This window comes from Motacilla alba, chromosome 2 (assembly GCF_015832195.1).
Source record: "Motacilla alba alba isolate MOTALB_02 chromosome 2, Motacilla_alba_V1.0_pri, whole genome shotgun sequence".
Classification (NCBI taxonomy): domain Eukaryota; kingdom Metazoa; phylum Chordata; class Aves; order Passeriformes; family Motacillidae; genus Motacilla; species Motacilla alba.
Window position 1 is genome coordinate 48,947,256 of NC_052017.1, and position 21,084 is coordinate 48,968,339.

The following is a 21,084-nucleotide window of genomic DNA, read 5'->3' on the forward strand; positions in this document are numbered from 1 at the left end:
CATTTCAGCTTGGATAAACAGCTCAAGTGCAAGCCTGTAGGGGAATGGATGTGTGTTCCATTTGAAATTGCAGATCAGCATGTTTTAAAACTCTTAATTATTCATATGCTAGTCTGAAATAACACCTATGAAACGTACCTAACGGTATGCAAATACAGGAAGCCTCTAAGCTGGAAAAACAGTGATTTCTGGCTTTTTACTTTGTGTCCTTTCAGCACAACTTAAACTGATGCAGATACATTTTTACACTATAGTAAATGTCTTTTACAGATGGTTGTATCTTTCCTAAATAATTTCTGAGCTGTTTGATGCTGTTTTTGATCTTAGATATGACAGCTACAGCCATGCTGGCCAACTAATCAATTGAAATACTTTTCCAAGACAAAATTACCTGCTTTCCCTGAGGAATTTTCATGCATTACCATTTATCATAGCCTGTACCTGCTCTAGAAAATAAATCTAAATTGGATATTATCTGATAGTTCAGAAAGTGCCAGCTTAAACTTTTTAAAACCTTACTTGAAGAGCTAGTACTGTTAGAGGCTGCCTTTTCTCAGAAATCTATTAATTGGCCACTGCTTGCACCATGTAGGAAGATTTTTGTACTGTCAGGAGGTGGGAAAGGCAGGATTGCTAGAAAATAAGAGGAGACAGATGCGGTGTATATACTTAATTTAACCCATTGTATGTTGCAGCTAATGTTCTGAAAAACCTTAAAGCCCCTTTGTGATTTGTAAAGTTTTTAGGAAGGGAATTTTCTTGGAATACACAATGTCTTGCTTTCTGCTTTGGGAATTGAGAGGAAAATACTGATGTTGGAGGACTTTATCTGCAAACCCAAACCAGCCCAATGCTAGAAAATGTTAGACCTGGCAGGGTACCAAAGCTGCCTCAGAGCCTCAAGTAAAAGGGAGTCTGTGCATTAGGAGTGAGAAATAACCAAGCTCTGTTTTCTGTGTCAGGCAGCCTACATTGCCACTGCAGTCTGGGAATCCAAGTACTGATTTTTAGGCTACCAAGCACAGAATAGCAGAATAACAACTTGAACTTGTCCACTTTTACAGACTTCTGAGTCATCTTAAAATAAAATAGACTCCACCCTTTGCCACCATCATAAAAACTTGCTAACTTAAGTTTAGATTCAGGTATGATGTAATGGGTTAAATCAAAATACTCTCTAGTCAGTGATGCTGTCAAAATCTCAGTGCCTACAAATGACCTCCATGTCATAGGTTTCTTTGTAGGCCATGGTCTTCCTAAATGGCAGCAGATGAAACAGAAGAAAGCAAAGGTAATTCATGCCATGCTTCATCTTGCAAGGTGTGAAGTCAGTAAGGCATGTATTCCTCAGCTCATACCTCAGCACCTTACTGCATCCTGAGATTGAGAAGTAGGTAGTGTGGGGAATATGACTATGGAGGAATAAACTACAGATCAGGAATTCCTGGCAATGGAGACTTTCTTAAAAGGGGACAAGACCCCTGAGGAAAGGAGCATATCCTGCTGCATTCTTCAGAAGCAGCCAAATCTATGTTTCTTGTAACCTGACAGTTGAGCATTGGAAGCAATCCATATTTCTCCTTTACATATGAAGTTACTTCTCCAAGTGAGCACTCCTATCAAGGAGACACTGAAGCAAGTCCACAGGGTCTGCTACATATCTGATGTATTTGATCAAAATGATCAGAAGGAGCTGTTGAAGCGTTTAGCATGCTCAGCAGTGTTAAGCATCAAGCAGAGTTCTGGTCAGATATCCTGTGATGTGTTGCCTTGTCACTATGCTGTCACTGTCCTAAGACTACTACTGGAACTTGGGAGCTCTACTAAAAATGTTCATTGTGGGTTTTCCCATTTCCCCTTTATTTTTGTTGGCAGGCCTGCTTCTCAAGAGTTCTATATCACAGAAGAAGGGCTGGTAGATGCAGCAGTCCTTACAGTGCTCCAGCATTCAACAGGCCCAAATTACAACACCTAAAATATCCAAGAATCCAGATTAAAGTTGGCAGGTTGATACGGAGAGCATGTGGGGGCATTGCTGCTCATCTTCTCCTGCACTCCATGGACACAGTGCATTGCTGTTCTCAGGCTGTCAGCAGTGACCCTGTACTTCTGCCACCTTCAGATGGCACAGACCAGACGCAGCAAAAGGACTGGGCTGGGTCAGCCCTTAATGTGTCAGGAGGTGTGTGGAGAACTGCAGGTCAGTGCAGCAATGGATCACGTGCAGAAGTTATTCCTGCTTGTGGCTGTTACCCAGCATTGTTTAAGTTCACTGCAGTAGGAGGGAATACACTCCCACTAACTAGGTGTATAGGAGAGACAGAGAACTTGTGTACTCAAAAATAGAGGGGCTAGAAATGTGTGTCAGCACCTTTCACAGAGATGCATGATGGATTCATAGCCCATCCAAGCCAAGAGTATGATCTAGACATGGATAACTAACTCACTGTTATCCAAGGTCACCCTGCATTAAGCAGGAACTGCTGTACCACCAAGAGTCCAAAGACCAAATAGGATGCATCAAAATAGCAATACCTTTCGCAACTCTATTTTGGAAATGAAGTATGTAGGGATTGTTTCTACATCAATATAAAACTTTCTTCTGACCTAAAACTAGTATTTTAAGCACAACAAAAATCACTGGATAGCAAAAACTTCCATTAAACAAAATTTTCAGAATAGAGACTGAATGCAGTGTCTTATATTGTGCCTGATGAAGTTTTTCATGTGTTCTCTGTAGAACAATTTTTACTTGGTGAAAGCAAAGAGTAAAGATGACATTTGGTCATATGTAACTGGTTATAATGCCAGTATTTAAGGTCATTTGTTGTAGTTCTCAGAAGAGCAATCAGAAAAATTATATGAGGAGTCTGATCACTATAAAAAAGATCAGCAAGTTGAGTGATGCCTTAGGAGACGTCATCATTTTGAATGCATCTCATGGGAAAAAAATCCAATAAAGTTATCAGGTACTATATGCTAAAGTACTTAACTTCATATCCACCCATTAGCAAAACATGAGCCTCCCCACCTTAAATTTCAGGTTGGACTTTGTATGCCATACACAAGCCTTAGAGCAAAAGATGTTTTAAATAAATAATGTCTTGTTGTTTGTGTATACAGTGCTCCTTTGCTGAGATCTGTGTACTTACTGGGCAGATCATAAAGCAAGGGAAAAAATAGCCCCTTAACAATAAACAGTACAAGGTAAAAAACTCACCTTATTTGTCCCCAAACTCGAAAGACCGTGTAACCACATACCTTTATGTCTAGAGGTTAGTCAAGGGCAGCAGGTGTGGGTGTGGGGAATATACAGTGTTTCACAAGGCAAAATACCAGATTTAGATGTAACTTGGGAAGTTTATCCTGATTTTAAAAAATGAGTTACAGTGTACTTGAAGCTGTACCCATATACTATTTGCAACAGAGTTCAATGAAAACACAAGACTCTGAATAGGACAAAGAAAAGAAACTCTGAATTGTTTTGAATAATAATTAGTTTGAATAGTAACTTTTTCTACATGTTCTATCTACTATATTCCATACAAGGAACTCAAAGCATCTATGATTGATCATCATCTTGCCAATCCTTGGAGGGAAAAAAAAAAAAAAAGCAAAATTTCCTCTTTCGCCGTGCCTTTGCATAGAAGTCCACAAGACCTGGTTGTGCTTTGCTTCTGTTACACCATCAGGGACAGTGGTGACGGTGGGATAGGATGGTTTGTTGCTGCAGCTTCTGTGGTCACACTCTGTCAAGTATGAAATAGTTTGCATACCATGAGGGACACCTGTCACACAGGCCTTGGGACTTCTACCTTTTGTAAGAAGCAGTTGCTTAGGTCAGAAAAGCTGCCATCATTTCACCTTCCCTACAAACACCCCATCTCCTCAAGGCAGTAGTTTTTTGGATATTGCCAATGACTCACTTGTCCGCATAAAGGTAGTATTTGAAGAATCAAATGAAGGTAAGAGACTGAATGGGCACATGTGCTGTGATGCTCCTGTGTTCTATTACAGCCTTCTGTTGTGGTCAGGAGAGTCAAAGCTCCGGTAAACAGCTGGGCAAGCTAATGACAGAACTGAAATCAGAGAACTAAAGCTCTTGCTCACTATCTGCATTTGGAATACATGGGCTGAACCCAGACCTGCTGAATCTGCAACTGCTTGCCTGGGCTCCCCTGGGGTGATTATTTTCAGTGACAGCAAATTGTTTGTCTTGGTATTAAGAACAAATCTGCAACCCTGATATATGGTGTTTATGTTACTTAAAAATATCAAAATTCTAAAAGAGGAAGGAACCAAGTCCATGCTAAAGACAAAAAACAGGTGTCTCAAATGTTTTTGCTCCCAGGTTCTGTCTTGAACTTCACAAAAAAAGACTAATCAAAACTGCAGTGTTCCTTCTCATTTGCATTCTGACAACTGAGCATCTGTCAAAAGCAGTGGGCTGTTTGGGGAAGGAAAAAAGTGCTGGACAATTTAAAGCCACATGAGCTCTGTGGGATATGCATAGAGAGGTGGGAGCCATTTTGTGGTAGAGCTCTTTTGAGTGAAAGGGAATCTGTGGTATTACCCTTTCCATTTGACAGAAACACAAGTCACAGAACAAAACATGCCTGGCCTCTATATGGGAAGCTCTCGTAAACCCCAAGGGAAGGTTGTGAAAGTGCTTTGTGAGATGTGTAGTTCTCTTCTTGAGAATAATCAGTGAAGATGGAAATGGAGCTTCCAAATAAATACAGTGCATGCATTTACTCTTTTGCCAAAATCTAGGGCTGAAGACAGAGTAGCTTTATTTTACAGCAGCTACTCTGTAAAATATGCAGCCCTTTCCATCTGTGAGGATGCTTGTTTCAAGTCTGTGGTTACAGAGACAAGAGGAACAGCTAACCTTGAAAAGACTCGTCCAGCTCTCATCCTTGCTGAACCAAAGATCAATTTGTGTACACAAGCAGATCTGTGTCATAACAGCCCGCCTCAAGGTACTTAGATGTGCCACTTGGAGGAGAATAATCTCTCAGAATCACTAAGGCAGCAGTCCCAATTCTTGCCTGCTTTCCTGGGCAGCGTCACCTCTGGGTGTTTGTTTCTCATCCCACACATACAGTTCCTCTACTATTATTCTGTATTATTATATGTTAGGGAGATGTTTCTGTCTCTTTACTCCACTCAGGTGAGACCTCACCTGGAGAGCTGCATTCAGCCCCGGGTTCCCCAGCACAGGAAGGATGTGGACCTGGTAGAGTGAGTCCAGAGGAGGCCACCAAGATGATTAGAGGGATGGACCATCTCTCCTGTGAGGAAAGGCTGAGAGAATTGGGTTTGTTCAGTCTGCAAAAGAGATGGCTTAAGGGTTACCTTACAGCAGCCTTCAAGTACCTGAAGGGAGCCCACAAGAAAGACAGAGAGAGACATCTGAGTATGTAGTGACAGGACAAGGGGGAATGGATTCAAACTGGGAGAATATTAGAATATAAAATATTAGATTAGATATTAGGAAGAAATTCTTTGCAGTGAGAGTAGTGAGATGCTGGAACAGGTTGCTCAGGGAAGCTGTTGCTGCCCTGTTCCTGGAAGTGTGCAAGATCAGGTTGTATGGGACTTTGAACAACCTGGTCCAGTAAAAGGTGGCCCTGCCCATAGTACGTGATCTCTGTGATCCCTTCCAAGCCAAGCCGTTCTATGATTCTGGTCTTTGCTTCTTATTTGCATTGTTTGATGTTAAGTAAATAGAGTAAATTAAGGGAAAATTGTCCAAGACGCTATTAAAAAAGCCCCAACCAATTATGTTTATTTGAAGCTTTATTGGCTGCTACATATTATTATCATTTCAATATTAAATAATTCCTTTCTGTTTCCCAGAATCTTGCTCTCTGATGTCCTGATTTTTATAGCTTGTGTGTTGCCACAATATTGTAATGCGTTTTTAAAGTATCTTTTTAAAGAATGAGCTGGTATTTTAAAAAAAAACAAAAAACACCAAAAATAACAAAGTCACCAATGCACTACTACTATTTGCCAGTAGTCCTTCCTATTTCAAGCAGAATGGGTGCCCTCTGCAGGTAACTATTTTCAGATGAGGATTCTGGATGTGTGCCTCTGATTGTCAAGGTCTTTGCAGGATCAACCTGTACTATTTTGTGTGTTTTAAAATTGATACTGCAATCCTGGCTGCAAATTCCAGCAAACAAATGGCACTGAGTGCACCAAGCAGCTGGTTTGCATCTGAATATGATTTTTTCCCTAAAGTGTGGGTGTGAGGAGTGGTGTTGGGTTGGTGTTGGAGTAAATATTTTTCCTGCAATTTGACAGTGTTTTCATCATTAGGCTGGGTTTTTTTTAATCTTGGTTAATGGCAAGAAGCTAACTATAAGGTTGCAGTCTGCCTGCCCCCAGAATGAAATGAACAGGCAAAAAGGCTGCACTCTAAACACTGCTGAGAAGGCATCTTTCTCCCTTAGAGAGGTCTTTATGTATTCCACCTTTTTTTCTTTTTCTCTGCAGTCAGTTGTGCCTACGCAGGTTACAGTGTTCAAGGTCTCTGGGCTGTGAGAAGAGGGAGCTGGGTGTCTCTCTGAGGCCAAGTGCAGTGAAACAGCCTTTTCTCTTGCTCTGTAACACAGGGCTTGCTCACTGACACTCTAGGACAGTGTGGGGGGACAGGAGGAGAGAAACAGGGATGCTGGTGAGGTCTGAGCTGCACTTATGCCACATTGGCAGTAGAAAAGCCCTGCAGCTGGGCAGCAGCAGGAGCACAGTGAGTCTGGGGAGCAGGAGAGCATGTGGGGAGCAGCCAAAGCCATCAGCTACCTGCCTCTTCTGGAGGGAGGGACAACTTGCTGGAAGAAGCTGAACATAAAGGCCTGAGAGCAACCCAATTGCAATTGTAATCTGAATTTGAGTATTTGTTTTCTCTTTCCTATCTCCCGTCACTGCAGCGACCATCTCTTAGCTGAACACAATGCTTCACCTTCACCTCACCCCAAAATGCTTTTCTGGCACAGCCAGCCTGAACATTATCACCACCACCAGTATCCCACCAGCAACAACAGCTACCTGCGGTAAGTGAAGAATAAGGGTGACTTTTAATCATAATCATAATAATTATAATGCTATAATACATAGGAATGCAGAGTGTATGTGCAATCTTTGTTAATCCACAAGCTGAAGCCTTCAAATAGAGCTGGTGATTTGAAAGTAATTTGGAGGAGTAGAGTCAACAGGGTGGAGGTCTACTCTGCTGTAGCCTTACACTTTTCACAAGCCATGTCACTGTATGTGCATGCTGCTAACAGTGTTAGGAATGTTTTGCTGCTTAATATGATATTCACGGATGTGTTTGGTTGGTTGGGATTTTTTAATTACATTTGCAGTCTGTAGATAAAACTCCATTTATATGAAATAATACAGACTTAGAAATACCTTGATGTCTCATGTCTGCTTTGATTATTTGCTGGAGCTCAACTGACCTGTGGGACCAGGGTTTTGGGCTGCTTGTCATATCAGTGCAGGCTAAATGCTTTGCATTGAAATTCTCATGCAATATACACCTTATTGCATCAGCATCTTCCTGTGAGCTACAAACCTGCTTAACCTCTGCACGATTGAAATATTATTTGTGTACAGTATTCAAATTTTCTTATAATTAAAAATGATTGTGCTTTGACAAGAGCTAGTCTCATAGATTACAGATAATCTTGATGTTAATTAAGTTTCAATTTATAATGTGGTTCATGCTTTGTATTAAACTTTAGCTTATTACTTTTTGTCTAAATACAATGTACATAAACATAAGAGTGTTTAATTATTTATCTTGATGTGGCTCTTTCTATATTGGTAGCCTTACAACTATTGCTGCATCACAGCACTACTAGTTCTCTTGCAGAATTTTTGAGTAGCATGTTTTTATTAGAAATGTGTTAAGTTTTAGATTTTAAAAACAAACAAAACAGCCAAAAAAGAAACCCAAAGGAATTGAGGCTATATTTGGGTTCCAAAGTGTGAAACTAATGAAACTGCAGTGGAGTTTTATAAAATCAATCCATCTCAGTACAAAGGTGAGAGTGATTTGAAATTTAGATTGGCTAACACAAATAGATAGCAAACACAGCACTGTTTCTATTGACTCAAGCAATAAAGCAGAAATGAAGGATGGGTGCTTGAGTTCCCTGACGCAACCTTGTTTACAAGTGACAGGCAGAGCTCCAGCACAAAAGGAAGCAAACTACAAGAGAAAGTTAGGGTGGAAAGTGTCCACTCACTCCTCCAGTCCTCCCTTCTTCAGCCTCTGTGCAGCCACGAGGAGGTTGGTCCCCTCACATCTTCTCTCAGGGCCTGTTTTCACCATGTCCTTGCCTTTCCTTTCCTTGCCTTTGCTCCCTATATTTGCTTCTATTTTTTCCACCCTTATCTAAAAATCTGCCATTTGAGTCCCTCTGAAGTTGCTCTTCCCACACGCTTTTGAGCAGCTGCCTTTAGGTTTGGATGGCAGCCTGCACCTGTGTTTTGGTATTGAAATGCAGCGTAGGGGGACCCTTCCATCAATTATGGGCTGTGTACAGGAGCTGATCTCTATTTGCCCCTTGAGGCCAACTACCTTGAGGAGAAAGAACACAAACCAGTTCAGGCACGAGGCTTCAGGCCGCTCTTACTCATTGAGTTGCTTGGCTCTGACCTCAGTCCCACATCTGGACATCAGTAAGGCTGATAGAGAAGCAATCAGCCTCAGGGGAGGATGCCAGCCCGCAGCAGTGATTAGCAGATGGAGAAAGGAATGTCCCAGGATCCCCATATCCCAGCAGAACTGTACTTGGAATGCTTTTTTTTTTTCTTCTTTTTTTTTTTTTTTGCAAAAGCAAAATTGCATTGGCAAAATCAGACTTCCACTGTCTGCACTTTCTCTCCATCACATCATGTCTCCAGTTCCAGTTACTGGGTCTGCAGAAATGGAATGGCAGGGCCACAGGCAGTGTCATCTCTGACAGGTTAGACTTGTGCATCTGGCTTGCTCAGAAGCAATTTGTGAGCATGGCTGATCCTCAGCTGAGGATGTGAGAATGGCACTGATCAAGGAAACTGCCCCAAAGAAACACATCACAAGCCTTTACTTTAAAAACAGCAAAACGCCAAACAACACACACCTCTACAGAAAACTTCTTGTCAATGAGCCAGGAATACAAATAATGCTGAAGAAAAATACTTTCCCTTTAATATTAATGTTTTAACTGAAAAAGGGCATTTTGTGTCCTAAAATAGGTAAAGATAACATCTGCAGAAATACTAGCAGTCACCTTGTTTATCATGACAAGCTACACCCAACTTTTAAGGACTGAAATGCAAGAGGATGGGTTTCACTGTGTCCATTCAGGATACCCTCAGGAATTTCTGGAATTTATGTCACAAGAAAACAATTCCCAGTATAAAAATCACCAATTTATGATCTCGTAACTGCTATGTAGCTATGTAAGCATAGGTCTAGTAAGCAGATAAACCAGTTTTGCTATGCATAAATCAAACTGTATGTGGCCTCTCTGGTCTTATATCCTGGTCTTATCTGTCAGAAGTTGAAAGTGTACTACTTTTAGTTTCCCACAAACCTTCTTTTCTAAAACTTACAAAAATGGGGGTTTGTGTTATTTCTGCTGCCTGGGTATTGTTGTCGTCTTGTCAGGCATAAAAGAGGAATTTTGCCTGTGGTAATTTCAGTTCTTCTCACTCAAAGCTGTAACATGGTAGTTAGTGCCTATCTTAGTGGCTTGTCCATGAGCCCTTGCCTTCTTAATAAATTTCACTTTTTCTAAGCTTCCCCTTATATGCAGATGAACTGTTCATCTCTGCCCAGACAGGCAGAGAACTCTGATAGCAATTACAGCAGGAAAAACACCAGTACTTTTTTTTCTTTTTCCTTTTTTTTTTTTTTTTTTTTTTGAGAAGATGGCAGTCATTTCAACTTACAAACTGCCTTTGAAGATCATAAATCATGGTCTGTGTACTTTTTATCTTTGAGGATGCCATATGTACATTTTGAACAGGTAGTATTTTAACTATTCATGAACTTAGGGCCTTCCTGCCTTTGTCTTTGGCAAAACATGTGCAATTGTACTTAAAGCATTTTACTTTAGGATGTTACTTTAGCATGTTACTATAGGATAAAAATACATTTTTACATTTTCTGTAGTTTGCTCTCCAGACATAACATTTTAATGAAATGTCTCCTAAAAATATGTAATTATTCTCTGAATTATTAAATATCAAGGGAAATTTTTGGGAGCAGAGAGGGGCCCTCATCAGTATCTATCACTATCCGAAGGGAGGGTGTCAAGAGGACAGAGCCAGGCTCTTGGTGGTGCCAAGCCAAAGGATGAAAAAGGCAGTGGGCAGAAACTGATGCACACCAAGTTCCACCTAAACGTGAGGATGGACTTCTTTACTGAGTGGGTGACCAAGCACTGGAACAGATTGCCTGAAGAGGCTGTGGAAGTCTCGCTCACTGGAGATATTCATGAGCCGTCTGGATGCAATCCTGTGCCATGTGCTCCAGGCTGACCATGCCGGAGTGGTCCCTTGCAACCTGACCCTCGTGTTCCTCAAGGATCCCTTCCAACTCAGAATATGCAGTGATCCTGTGGGGTTTGGCTGTTTTTCTGGGAAAGCTCCTCGGTGTTCTCTGGAAAAAGCAACCATGCAACGCTTTGGGTTGGGAAGGGGTCTTAAACCTTATCTCGTTCCAGGCCCCGCAGCCACGGGAAGGGACACCATGCACCGAACCCGGCTGCTCAGGGCAGTCACCGCCCCGGAGGTGTGTGGGGAGCGCTCGGGGCCCGGCGGGGGCGCGCGCAGCCGCCATTGCGGGCGGGCGCGGCCCCGCCGCCCCTCCCCGCTCCGCCCCTCGGCCGCCGCCGCTTCCGGGGCGCGCTCCCGCCATGCCGCGGGCCTGGGGAGGAGCGCCCGGAGCGCTCGCGCCCGTCACGCTGACGTCACCTGGCGTGAGGAAGTGCCTCCTCATTGGCCGGGCTTCCCCCTCACCCCTCCGCGCCTGCCCCTGATTGGCCCTGCCGGCGGAGCCCGGCCAATCGACGGCGCCGTTCGCGGACAGGCCCCGCCCCGGCAAGCGCTTGGGGGTGGAAGCCGCCGCCATGTTGTCGTGAGCAGCGGCGGCGGCGGCGCTGCGGGAAGCGCCGGAGCGGCGGGCGCGAGCCCCCGGGGCGGCCGTGACCTCCGGCGGCGGCTCCTCCCCGGCGGGCGTCCGCAGTGCTGCTGCTGGTGCTGCCGCCGCAGCCTCCCCCCTGCGAATGATGCGGCGGGAGGCGCCGCTGGGCTGGGTCGGAGCTCGGGCGGCGGCAGAAGCGGCGGCGCTGGGCAGTGTCCGGTCGGAGGAGGAGGAGGCGGCGGCCGCCCGGTCCCCAGCGCCCCGCGGCGGCCGGGCGGGCGCAGGATGCTGAGAGCGACCCCGCGCCCTGGTCGCGCCGCGAGCAAAGGGCCCCGGCGGGGCTGAGCGCGGAGTCGCCCCCGTCCCCCCGCCCCGCACGTGCTTTTTCTCCCTTCTCCCCCTGTCTCCTCCAGCCCCCTCGCCTGCCCGGCACCGCCTCCCCGGCGGCGCCGGTGCCGAGCGGCTCCGCCCCGTCCGGCTCCTCCCGCGGCGGGAGCGCGGCGGGGCCGGCGGAACATGGCGTGGGTGCTGAAGATGGATGAAGTGATCGAGTCCGGGCTGGTGCACGACTTCGACGCCAGCCTCTCGGGCATCGGGCAGGAGCTGGGAGCCGGTGCCTACAGCATGAGGTAACTCGCCCCGCAGCTCATCCCCGCCGCTGGGCGCCGCGTCCCCGCCGGCCTCCTCGGGCCGCGCAGCCCTGCCCGTGCCGCTGGGCAGGCTGAGGCTGCGCGGGAAGGAGCCGGACTTTCTCTTTCCCCCCCTTTTTTATTTATTTATTTTAATTTTATTTTTATTCCGGAAGCTTTTCCCGAGGCGTGGGCACGTGCCGGAGGGGCTCCCGCCCTGCCCTCCCGTGCTGCTGGCAGGTGGCCGCTCGGGGAGGGCGGGCAGCTGCCTGCGCTGGGGTGCTGTTCCCTTTATATGCGAAATTCCTGCCCTAAAACTGATATTTCGCTGTCCCTTCGGCGTGTAACCGGACCCCACGTTCCAAACTATGGTCGTCTTACACTCGGCAAATGTAGTTCTTGTTCGCGGTAAACAATAGGTGTTTCCTGCCAGGTTTAAAAGTGTTCTTTCTTGACCAGGTAAACGCTGTAGGTAGAGTGGTAGTATGGTTGTACTTTATTCAGTACTTATTCTATATTTCTGTGTAGTGATGGGTTTTTTTCCTATGTAGTGTATCTTTAATGATGGGGTTTTTTTCCTTGCCATGTAGCTCTATGTTCGTAGTCAACTTGGCGGTTTCCTTACCTTTTGATCGTTTTCCAGGTTTCACAAAGTTAGTTTTTAAGTAGCGTTTGGATATGCCTTTTCGAAACTAAGTTGAAACTGTATTTGTTTGAGTAAATTTCAGCTTGCTCATGGGCAGAATGTGTGGATTCCTGAGAGACGACTTAGTGTGAAAAAGAGAAACTGTTTTGGAGGCAGCGACAGGCATTTTAAGTCCAAGGTTTTCGACAGGGCTTGTCGGTGTTAAAGGATTTTGTCTGGAGAAGTAAAACACTTGCGTTTGGTAGTTTTGAAGGCCTAGCCTTTATAAAAGGCGTGTTCTCTGTCAGGGGAAACTGAAGCTTGCGGGTGACCACAAGCTTCATCGATTATGTATGCTTTAAGGCAGTACTTCCCAGGTAAAATCTTTGGAAGTACAGTGTCTTTGCTGGAAGTTATGGAAGAGGGCTTCTGCTGGATAGAAGGGAGGACAGTTCTGATAGTATTTGGTATTGTGAGTTCAGTGGGTTTATGGTGGGACATGTATTTGATGGGGGTTGTGTTCTGGTTGGTTGGTTTGTTTTTTGTTGTTTTGTTTTGGCTTTTTTAAAAATTAAAAATAACGTTGAGAACTTGCCAGTTCAGAGAACGAAGTGATTCATTTCTCTTGATGAGAATATTCCTGATTTTATATTTAGCTTTAGTCTGGATTTTATCCCACTTCTGTCCCATTTCTGTCTTTGCAAACCTTCAGACATTCATCCCATGAAGTGGTGTGCCAGTTTTTGTGGGCAGCTGTGTGGTTGTTGTCTGGATGGGTTCTAGTGCAGACACCAATGGAAAATGCATGTGCTCACGTTCAAGAACTGCTCTTACCTATCTTGATTCTGTTCTTTCTAGGATCTCTTGTGAAAGTTCTGCATTTTGTCTGTTAGTTTTTTTAATATTTTCCTGTGTTTTCCTAACTTCATTTCTCATCCCAGTAATGCACCTGCTTCAGTTTCTAGGAACTGTGAGAATTATCATCCTTGTTGTGGGATAGATTGTTTGTTTTTTTCTGGTCATGTCATCCTGTTATGGTGGCTGGCTTTTTGTTACGTATACCTGCCTATTAGGGCATTTTGAATTACCACAGAAAGAGTTGTAGCCATTAAAAGCAGCACTTAAAAAGTAATATTGTATATGCTAAGCTATATATTAGTCTTGAATCTTGTTACATTCCTCCTTTGCATTTTTGGAAAACATACAGAGTAGCAGTAGTATTTGTAGTTTAAGTCACAGGCTCTATAGTTCAAAGGGGTTGCCTAATTGCCATTAGTGTTTGTTGGATTCAGAGTGTTTCTCAGCACGTATGTAAGTTATTCTATGTATTGGTTAGATTTCTACTTCAGAGAAATTATGGCCTGTCCAGTGATGTGAGAGGGGAAAACCAAGAGCAGTGGCAAAGCATGAACAGGAAAGATCCTGCTCTGGCTCTGTTCAGTGCGCCACTAGAAGTTAATTACTTGTCACTTTCTAACAAAACAAAAGAAGAAAATTAAATATTGCCTAGAGGAGAGTCCTTGGAGAACTCCTCAAGGTATATGGCCACTTCATTTTGTTAGGAAGATTTGCATGTAATTCCTTAAACTGTTGGGGTTGTATATAAAGGAGTTGATACTTCCTGGAGTTGAAGATAAGTCAGTGCCCTTAGATAGAATTTATGGCATTACTCCTGTGTTTATTCTTCCTGAGAAAGTTGCACGTGTTCATTGATCATCAATCCATTGTAGGACTTTTGTTAAAAGGCAGCTAAGTGCCTCCTAAGGTTCCCTGCAGATTCACACAGTTTTGAATACTTTTTGAAAGTTCACTATGAGGTCTCAAAACCCATTTTTTCTGGTTGCTGTTCTAGCACCTTCTCCTGCAATAAGAAACTGCCTCTAATCACTAAATTAAATTAAATTTGTAGTAACAGTTGTCAGATGTGTCAACACCAGCACAAAAACCCATATAAAAACATTGTACCCTTCAGTGATACTGAGTTCTGATTTAATTTAGGGGAGCTAATGTTTCCATTGATAATGGCACCCATCATGTTTTCTTATGAATCCCTCATAATATCCGTTGTAACGCAGAAGTAGTCGTGCATGTTTGAGGATCACTCACGGTTGCTATGAACTGCAAAAAAATGGAGGCTATTTAAAGACAAGTTTCAAAGAGCTGCCTGTCATCTTTCTAGCAGAATTCCATTTTTCATTAGTGAATTATTTGATTAGTAAATCACTATGCATTGGGTTAATTAAGCATTAATAGACAGACAAGTACTTTAATGACTAAATTTTTCTGTGTAATTTGAAAGCTTAGTATATGGATTTATTTAAATGCTTGCAGTTACAATGGTGTTCGCAGTGGTACAATTCAACCCTGTCACAGGGAACTTGAAAATTATTTCAAGAGTAGCTGTTTTGGTACATATAGGTTAAAACCTGAAGTTCATCAAACTAAATAAAAAAGAATGACTTCTGCTTCTGAAATGGAAAAGTCTCTACAAAAAACTGTGTGAAAATACATCCAGGCAATCCTCCATTTTTGGAGAATCAAGTCAGTTTGACTCTGCTGCATCTCCCAAACACTTAAGTGTCTTTGGAGAATGCAGCTGTCTGGTGCCTTGGTTGAAAAGAGGGAAAGCCTAATGCAGTCTTCAGTCTTGTCTCCTTACTGTGGTGTGGAGAGCCTTGGCTGGTGAGAGGTACCAACCTCTCGAGTACAGTTCAGGTTAAGTAACTCTGAGATGGTCAGTCAGGAGCTGGGGGAACATTGTCTTACAGCTTAGAGCTCTCTTTTCAGGAGGAGAAAGAGAGTGTTCTCTTCTAACAGCTTTTGAGTCCCTGACAGCCTTTTTTGGCTTCTGATAAATATGATTGGGTTGTGACAGTTACTGCTTTAACTTTGTAATTGCTGTGCAAAACCAAAAAAAAAAGTTATCTCATTCAGGCCCTGGTTTTGGCTGCTGTTACATTATGACAGACAAATTGCTGTTTATGTTTCCCCTAATGTCTCCCACTCTTGAGACTACTTCTGGTTATATTGGATTTTTGAAAGAGGAATGTTTGCGGATGGTATCCTGATTTGTTTTGCTTTTCTTCTTTTTTAGATGTACGAAGTGTTTTCTGCAGAATACATTATAAAGCTCCTGTTTTACTGGTCTGTTCTATTTATGCATTGCACTGTATAAAAAATAATTTTCACTCACATAAAGACTCTAAAATAAAGTCTCAGGTACTGATTAGAATTGGAGCTGGATTCTTCGTGCAAGCACACAAATAAGTAAATACCTGTCAGGAAATAGGCATTTGAAGGAAAAGTGTGTCCATAAACCTGAGCCTCCTTGCTCTGTTACCACAGATAAAACGTGTTGAAAGATAAACCTCATGTTCTAGATCGTTGAAATTGGCTTGGGTTTGAGTTTTTTTGGTTTTGTTTTCTTCCAAGTTGAGTGTGTGAATACATTACAAAAAGTCAGGGACCAGTTTAATTTTTAAGGGAAAGACTTCATGGTGCAAAACTGTCTTCTCTGTTCACCTCTCATGTTGGATGGACATAGCAGGTTGAGAGCAGGGCTGCAGGTCTGCCTTCATGTGCTCTTAGGTATTCTCCTATGTAGGAGCCATCTGTACTGGAGCCTGCTGCAAGTGAGAGTGGCTGCCTGACCTCCCTGTGTTGGAGGAGTGGATTTGCCATAGTGAACATTCTTACTTCTTTTCCTTGGTAGGAAGGACACAGGTTTTGTCATTGGAATTTTCTTCTTTCTTTGATTGGTAGTTTCTTGTATTTTGTGCCAGACTCCCCTTAAATTGAAGCCTTTCTCCATCTGAGTTTCTGTGTGATGGTCTGTGGGATTCCCAGGAACAGCATTACATTTGCACCTGTTTCTCATGTGTTGGATTTCTTGGACAGCTGCTGCAGAGAAGGTTGTTTCCCAGAAATTAATTCCAGGGGTCTTTTCCCTCCATCAAACTTGCTTTTGTGGACATAGGTAAACTGTTAAGAAGTACCAGGTCTCCCATTGCCTTACATTTTCCTATGGTCTGTTCATACCTCTGAACAGTTCAGAGATTGGCCTTCAGATCATAACTCTTGATTCAGAGACTGCTTGAGAAAAATTTTTCTTAAAGGTATTTGTCCTCATAAAACACATGCTTTAAAGTTTCAGAAGGCCTTGGGATGCTTTAGTACTCACACCCAAAAGTATACAATCCAGAAGATAGATAAGGCAGATGATTGATGGAACATCAGTTTAAATTTTGTTGACATAGTAGTTCCTGTTCTTGTAAGGACAGGAAGTTCTTCATTTATTTTTTGACCCTATTATTGTTATTAGGGAGAGGGTTTTTGTATGTCTGTGTTAGGCTTTTTTAAAAATGCTTTGGACAGTGTGTGCAAAGAAGGTTTTAAATTTTTAAGGAAGGTGATTTTGAAGGCTTACGTACATATTTCACAAGCATGGGAGGGATAAATTACATTTTTCTTAGTCCTTTTGTACTATGCTTTTGTACTATCTAGGGTACATGACATAGGACAGCTTCTCACATGTGGTGCGTCCCACTGGGTGCTTTAGTTCAGGTGGTAACATTCACCTTGCTTCCTCTTCTAAGCCTTCCTGCTTTTGTAGGTGATGTTTCATGGATGCACCTCTGTAGCATAAGTAGCTAAGACTCATGTTGGAGGATTGGTTTGCTGCCTGCATTTGGGGTGTAATGAAGACTATTTCTGTTGGGGTTTTTTTCTGGGTAAATTTTCCTCCTCCCTGTAGGAAGAAAAGAAAGCCTTTCATTTGAATGCTTTAGATAACACATGCTGAGGAACTGAGATAAGACTTTTCTTACTAGAGCTAATAGTTTCAAGAACTTGGTCTTGGAGTTCCTTCCATCAGGAGAGTAAGCCCTGCTAGATGGACTTTCTCAAATGATATCAGAAAATATAACACAAGATGCTACTTGTCCTTCCAAAGGTTACTACTTATCCATACATCAGCTTGCTTGTAGTTCTAAAGCTCACTTAAATGAGACAAGTGAAGTAAATGAATCTTTACTTCACAGGATCAAAAGTTAATAATGACAAAAAAGGAACAGAATCAGTCTCTTCAAGCTCTCTGTCCTCCTGCAGTCTGAAATAATTTCAACAGTAGCTATTTTGGAACACTTGGCTTTTCCTCCATCTGGGCTGCTCTGTCAGTGGGCACTTCAGTTTAGGTAAGAACTTTGAATTTAGGTTCTTTGCTATGTGAAATAACTTAAGCAAAGATGGCACTACTGGCCTAGCAAAAACAAGATTTAACCAGGTGAGTAAGAAAATTACTAAAAGATGCCTACATAAGTATATGTAAGCATGGAGGCTGCCAGGAGTTGACTGTGGGCAGATGATTTGTTCTGCTGGGACACTGGCTCATTATAAATGCAGAAATTGTAATGGGGGTCTGAGAGGAAAAAGGCTGGAACTGACAAGGTTGATCTGTTCTCTGTATTGTGTTTGTTTGTTTGTCTCTGTATTGGGATTTCTTTATGTTTGTTTGTTTGTTTTTATTGTTGTTGGGTGTTAGTATAAGATTGGAGGTGGTAAAAAGACTGATTTAGCATCTGCATAGTTTCTGGTGATGTGATTGATGCAATAACATATATAATATGCAATTTGTCATCTTTAGCTTAAGTAAAGAGCACTATTAAAAATATTGTGTCTGTTTCCCATTGTGAGCAGTCTTTGCATCTTTTCTTCACCTGTGCTGCAATGAATTTTATTTTGTAGAAAATGCTTGTTGCTGTGAATTTTAGCTAGTCCCTGATCCTTAAACTGATCCTTCAGGTCTTAATTTGAAATACTTTACTCATACCTTATTGACCATTTTAATTGCAGCTTTGATCTGTTTTTAGATGGAGAAAGAGTGCATGTTGAAATGCAGAAAACACCAATATTTCATTCTTTGCAAGTGAATGAATCCAAATATTATTTAAATTGTATTTATTTAAAGATGGTCTAGAAAGGAGTTTCATTGGTTTGGCTTGTCTTTTCCCTTGAAATGTACTAGTACTCAGAAGAGTTTTATAGGAAAAATTATCCTTGTGCTGTCTTCTGGAGTATTTTTTTAGAATGGTGGCATTTAAAAATGAACGTTGTGCTCTCTTTACAGCTAACTTGTAGGGTTGTAGAGCTGGATGTCTTTATTTTTCCTTCTTGTTCTGCAGTGGCAGTTAGTCATTGTCATTATGCTTTGTAAGTATTAGCAAAAGCTGGTTTAAAGCTGCCTAAATTGGTGTATTTGTAGACTTCCAATGCCATGTCTCTTAGCTAATTCATTAACCACGTCTCACTTCTTAAGCCAGACCAGCTACATTTTAAACTTCAAATTGCGAGTAGAAAATGAAGGCTTTAAAGATATTTTTCATGAATACACAAAAGGCTTCTCTTTAATCTTGTGTGTTATGTGAAGGCAAGTGCTGCAGAATTTAGTCAAGAATTACAGGTAATTTATTTGGTGAGATAGTTCTCATGCCTTGCTTGTTGCACTTTGACTCATGTGTGTATTTTAAACATTGCCATTGTTTCCATGTTCTTGCCGTTTCAAAGTTCCTCCTCGTAACGGCACTTGTGTTTTGGGTGCTGAAGTGTGTGGCAAGCATGCTTTGCTGGTGCAGCAGTCCTGAGAGCACGCTTCCCTCTGCTTGTCCCTGTCACGGCACTCCCTCTGGTGTTGGGCTGCCCTCCTGACGACATCAGGGCTTGAAGCAGCTCCTTGTTTCTTCTGAGTCATCCTCAAAGAGCACTCACCCATCTATGGATTTTGCTGTCCTACTCACGGACCCTTGTCTCTGTATGAGAAAACTCTTTTAAGGGTGTCCACTTCTCTTAAGTGGTTATTTCACATCTTCCTTTGTAATGTACTTAATTCTTCTCTGGGCTACAGTTTGAGGAGGTGGCATCAGATGTAGCTAGGACACGGTTCAGGAGGCTTGTAATGCTTTTTTGGACAGTGTACTGCCTTGTGCTGCTTACATCATCAGTCTTTGTAGCATCTCCTGTGGCTTCTTCCTAGTGAAAGGGAACCTGTATGGGTGTCTTTTTTTGGTTTCCTTTGGGGGAGACACCGTACAGTCTCTCCAAGGTATAGACAAATTTCTTAGACTTTTTCACCCTTCACAAATATTTTCTTGTCAATATAACGTCTTCCAAGTAGTCCAGGGAGTAACATCCCTAATGGAATGTGGCATTTGCTCTGAAAAAAAGTTGGGGCGCACCACCTGCACTCTGTATATCTTAAGACTTAAGCAGACCAAGTCTTACATTCTAAGCCTATGTGACACAAAAATATTGGCTGTAATTTCATCTTTTGCATTTATTATGATATACTTTTTTGATTCTTCAGATATGAGCTGGAATTCAAGAGCAATTAATAGACTTTTCTTTGAATAAAGCAGAGTCTTACAGAAATGAGGAACAGTAAAAAACCAGTTTTACTTGAAAAATTTTAGTGTACAGCCTGCAAATAGTTGTGCAATGCAGGCATTTATAACTGTTTTACAAAATATATTAAATCAATGTTTGTGATCAGTGCAAGAGATACAAACAAGATACATGTTGGTTAAAAAATAAATGAATAGGTGAGGTGCTATGAGATCGTAATTCACATTAGAAACATTTTTAAAGAAAGTTGCATGGATATGGAGATAATGTCATCATGAACAAAATTTCAGTGCAAGAAAAGCTCCTAAAAATCTAATTTATGAAGGATTTCTGTATACAAGGAAGATTATTACCAATACAGATTACTGATTTCTGTAGAAAGCAGAAGGTGTGTTTGCTGGTTGTGGTGAAGCTGTCTCTCTTATCACAGCTTGCGGACAGCATGGATTGCTCTTTATTCTCTAGAAATGTAGCATTTCCAAAGTTTTTCTGGTGGTTATGCATTGTAGATAAGTAAAGTGAATCCTGGCATAAACTTTTTATAGCTTATATTTTGTGAATATGCTGCTTAATCATTTTTGAGCTAATCAGTGTGCCAAAGCCTAAGAAATATTGAGAATGCCAACAGAATTAATAGCTTAGATATAATGGGAATAAATGAGGAGAGAGATACTTTCACAGTGTAGGTAACTTACTTTGGGAAATACATTATTTCAAAGAAGAAAATGAAAGCCTTGCTTTCATTTGCATGTTTATTAGGCAAGCTTGGCTGTGTTGACAGGTGAAGAGATAAGAGAGAACTTAATTATTTAAGTGGAGACCGGAAACAAAGATTAGATTTTCAAAGGATCAGCACAACTGTTTGTCTGCTTAAGACCCATGGTATTGTTTATGGATCCTCTTCTAAAGTTCTGGTGGAAAATGTTTTTTATACTGCTTATATAGATTTTACTAATAAAATGAGTAACAAAATTCTGTATGTATTTCACTGTGGGGGTTTTTAAGTCACAAATAACTTTTTTATTTAACTTCAAATTTTTTCTTCAACTTCTCAATCAATCAAAACAGGGCCAACAATCTCAAAGTTGTCTTTTTTTTTTTCTTTTCAGTGATGTTTTGGCGCTGCCTATTTTCAAACAGGAAGATTCCAGCCTTCCACAAGAAAATGAGACCAAACATCCACCTTTCCAGTACGTTATGTGTGCTGCAACATCTCCAGCAGTAAAATTATATGATGAAACTCTCACATACTTGAATCAAGGTTGGTATACATTTGTGAATGCAGC

General features: G+C 42.0%; 1 protein-coding gene across 5 annotated transcripts in view; it reads left to right on the plus strand.

Moving 5' to 3' along the window:
- UBP1 (upstream binding protein 1) overlaps positions 1-21,084 on the plus strand; it is a 48,598-nt gene that overhangs the window by 4,477 nt on the left and 23,037 nt on the right. For 3 of the 5 annotated variants that reach the window (XM_038124355.1, XM_038124363.1, XM_038124385.1), the window contains exons 2-3: positions 6,939-7,061; positions 20,908-21,059. In XM_038124355.1, coding sequence (XP_037980283.1) covers positions 6,939-7,061; positions 20,908-21,059 — 275 coding nt within the window. Of the gene's footprint in view, positions 1-6,938; positions 7,062-11,114; positions 11,779-20,907; positions 21,060-21,084 lie in introns of those variants that run through there. The other 2 variants (XM_038124372.1, XM_038124395.1) reach the window with 1 other exon arrangement.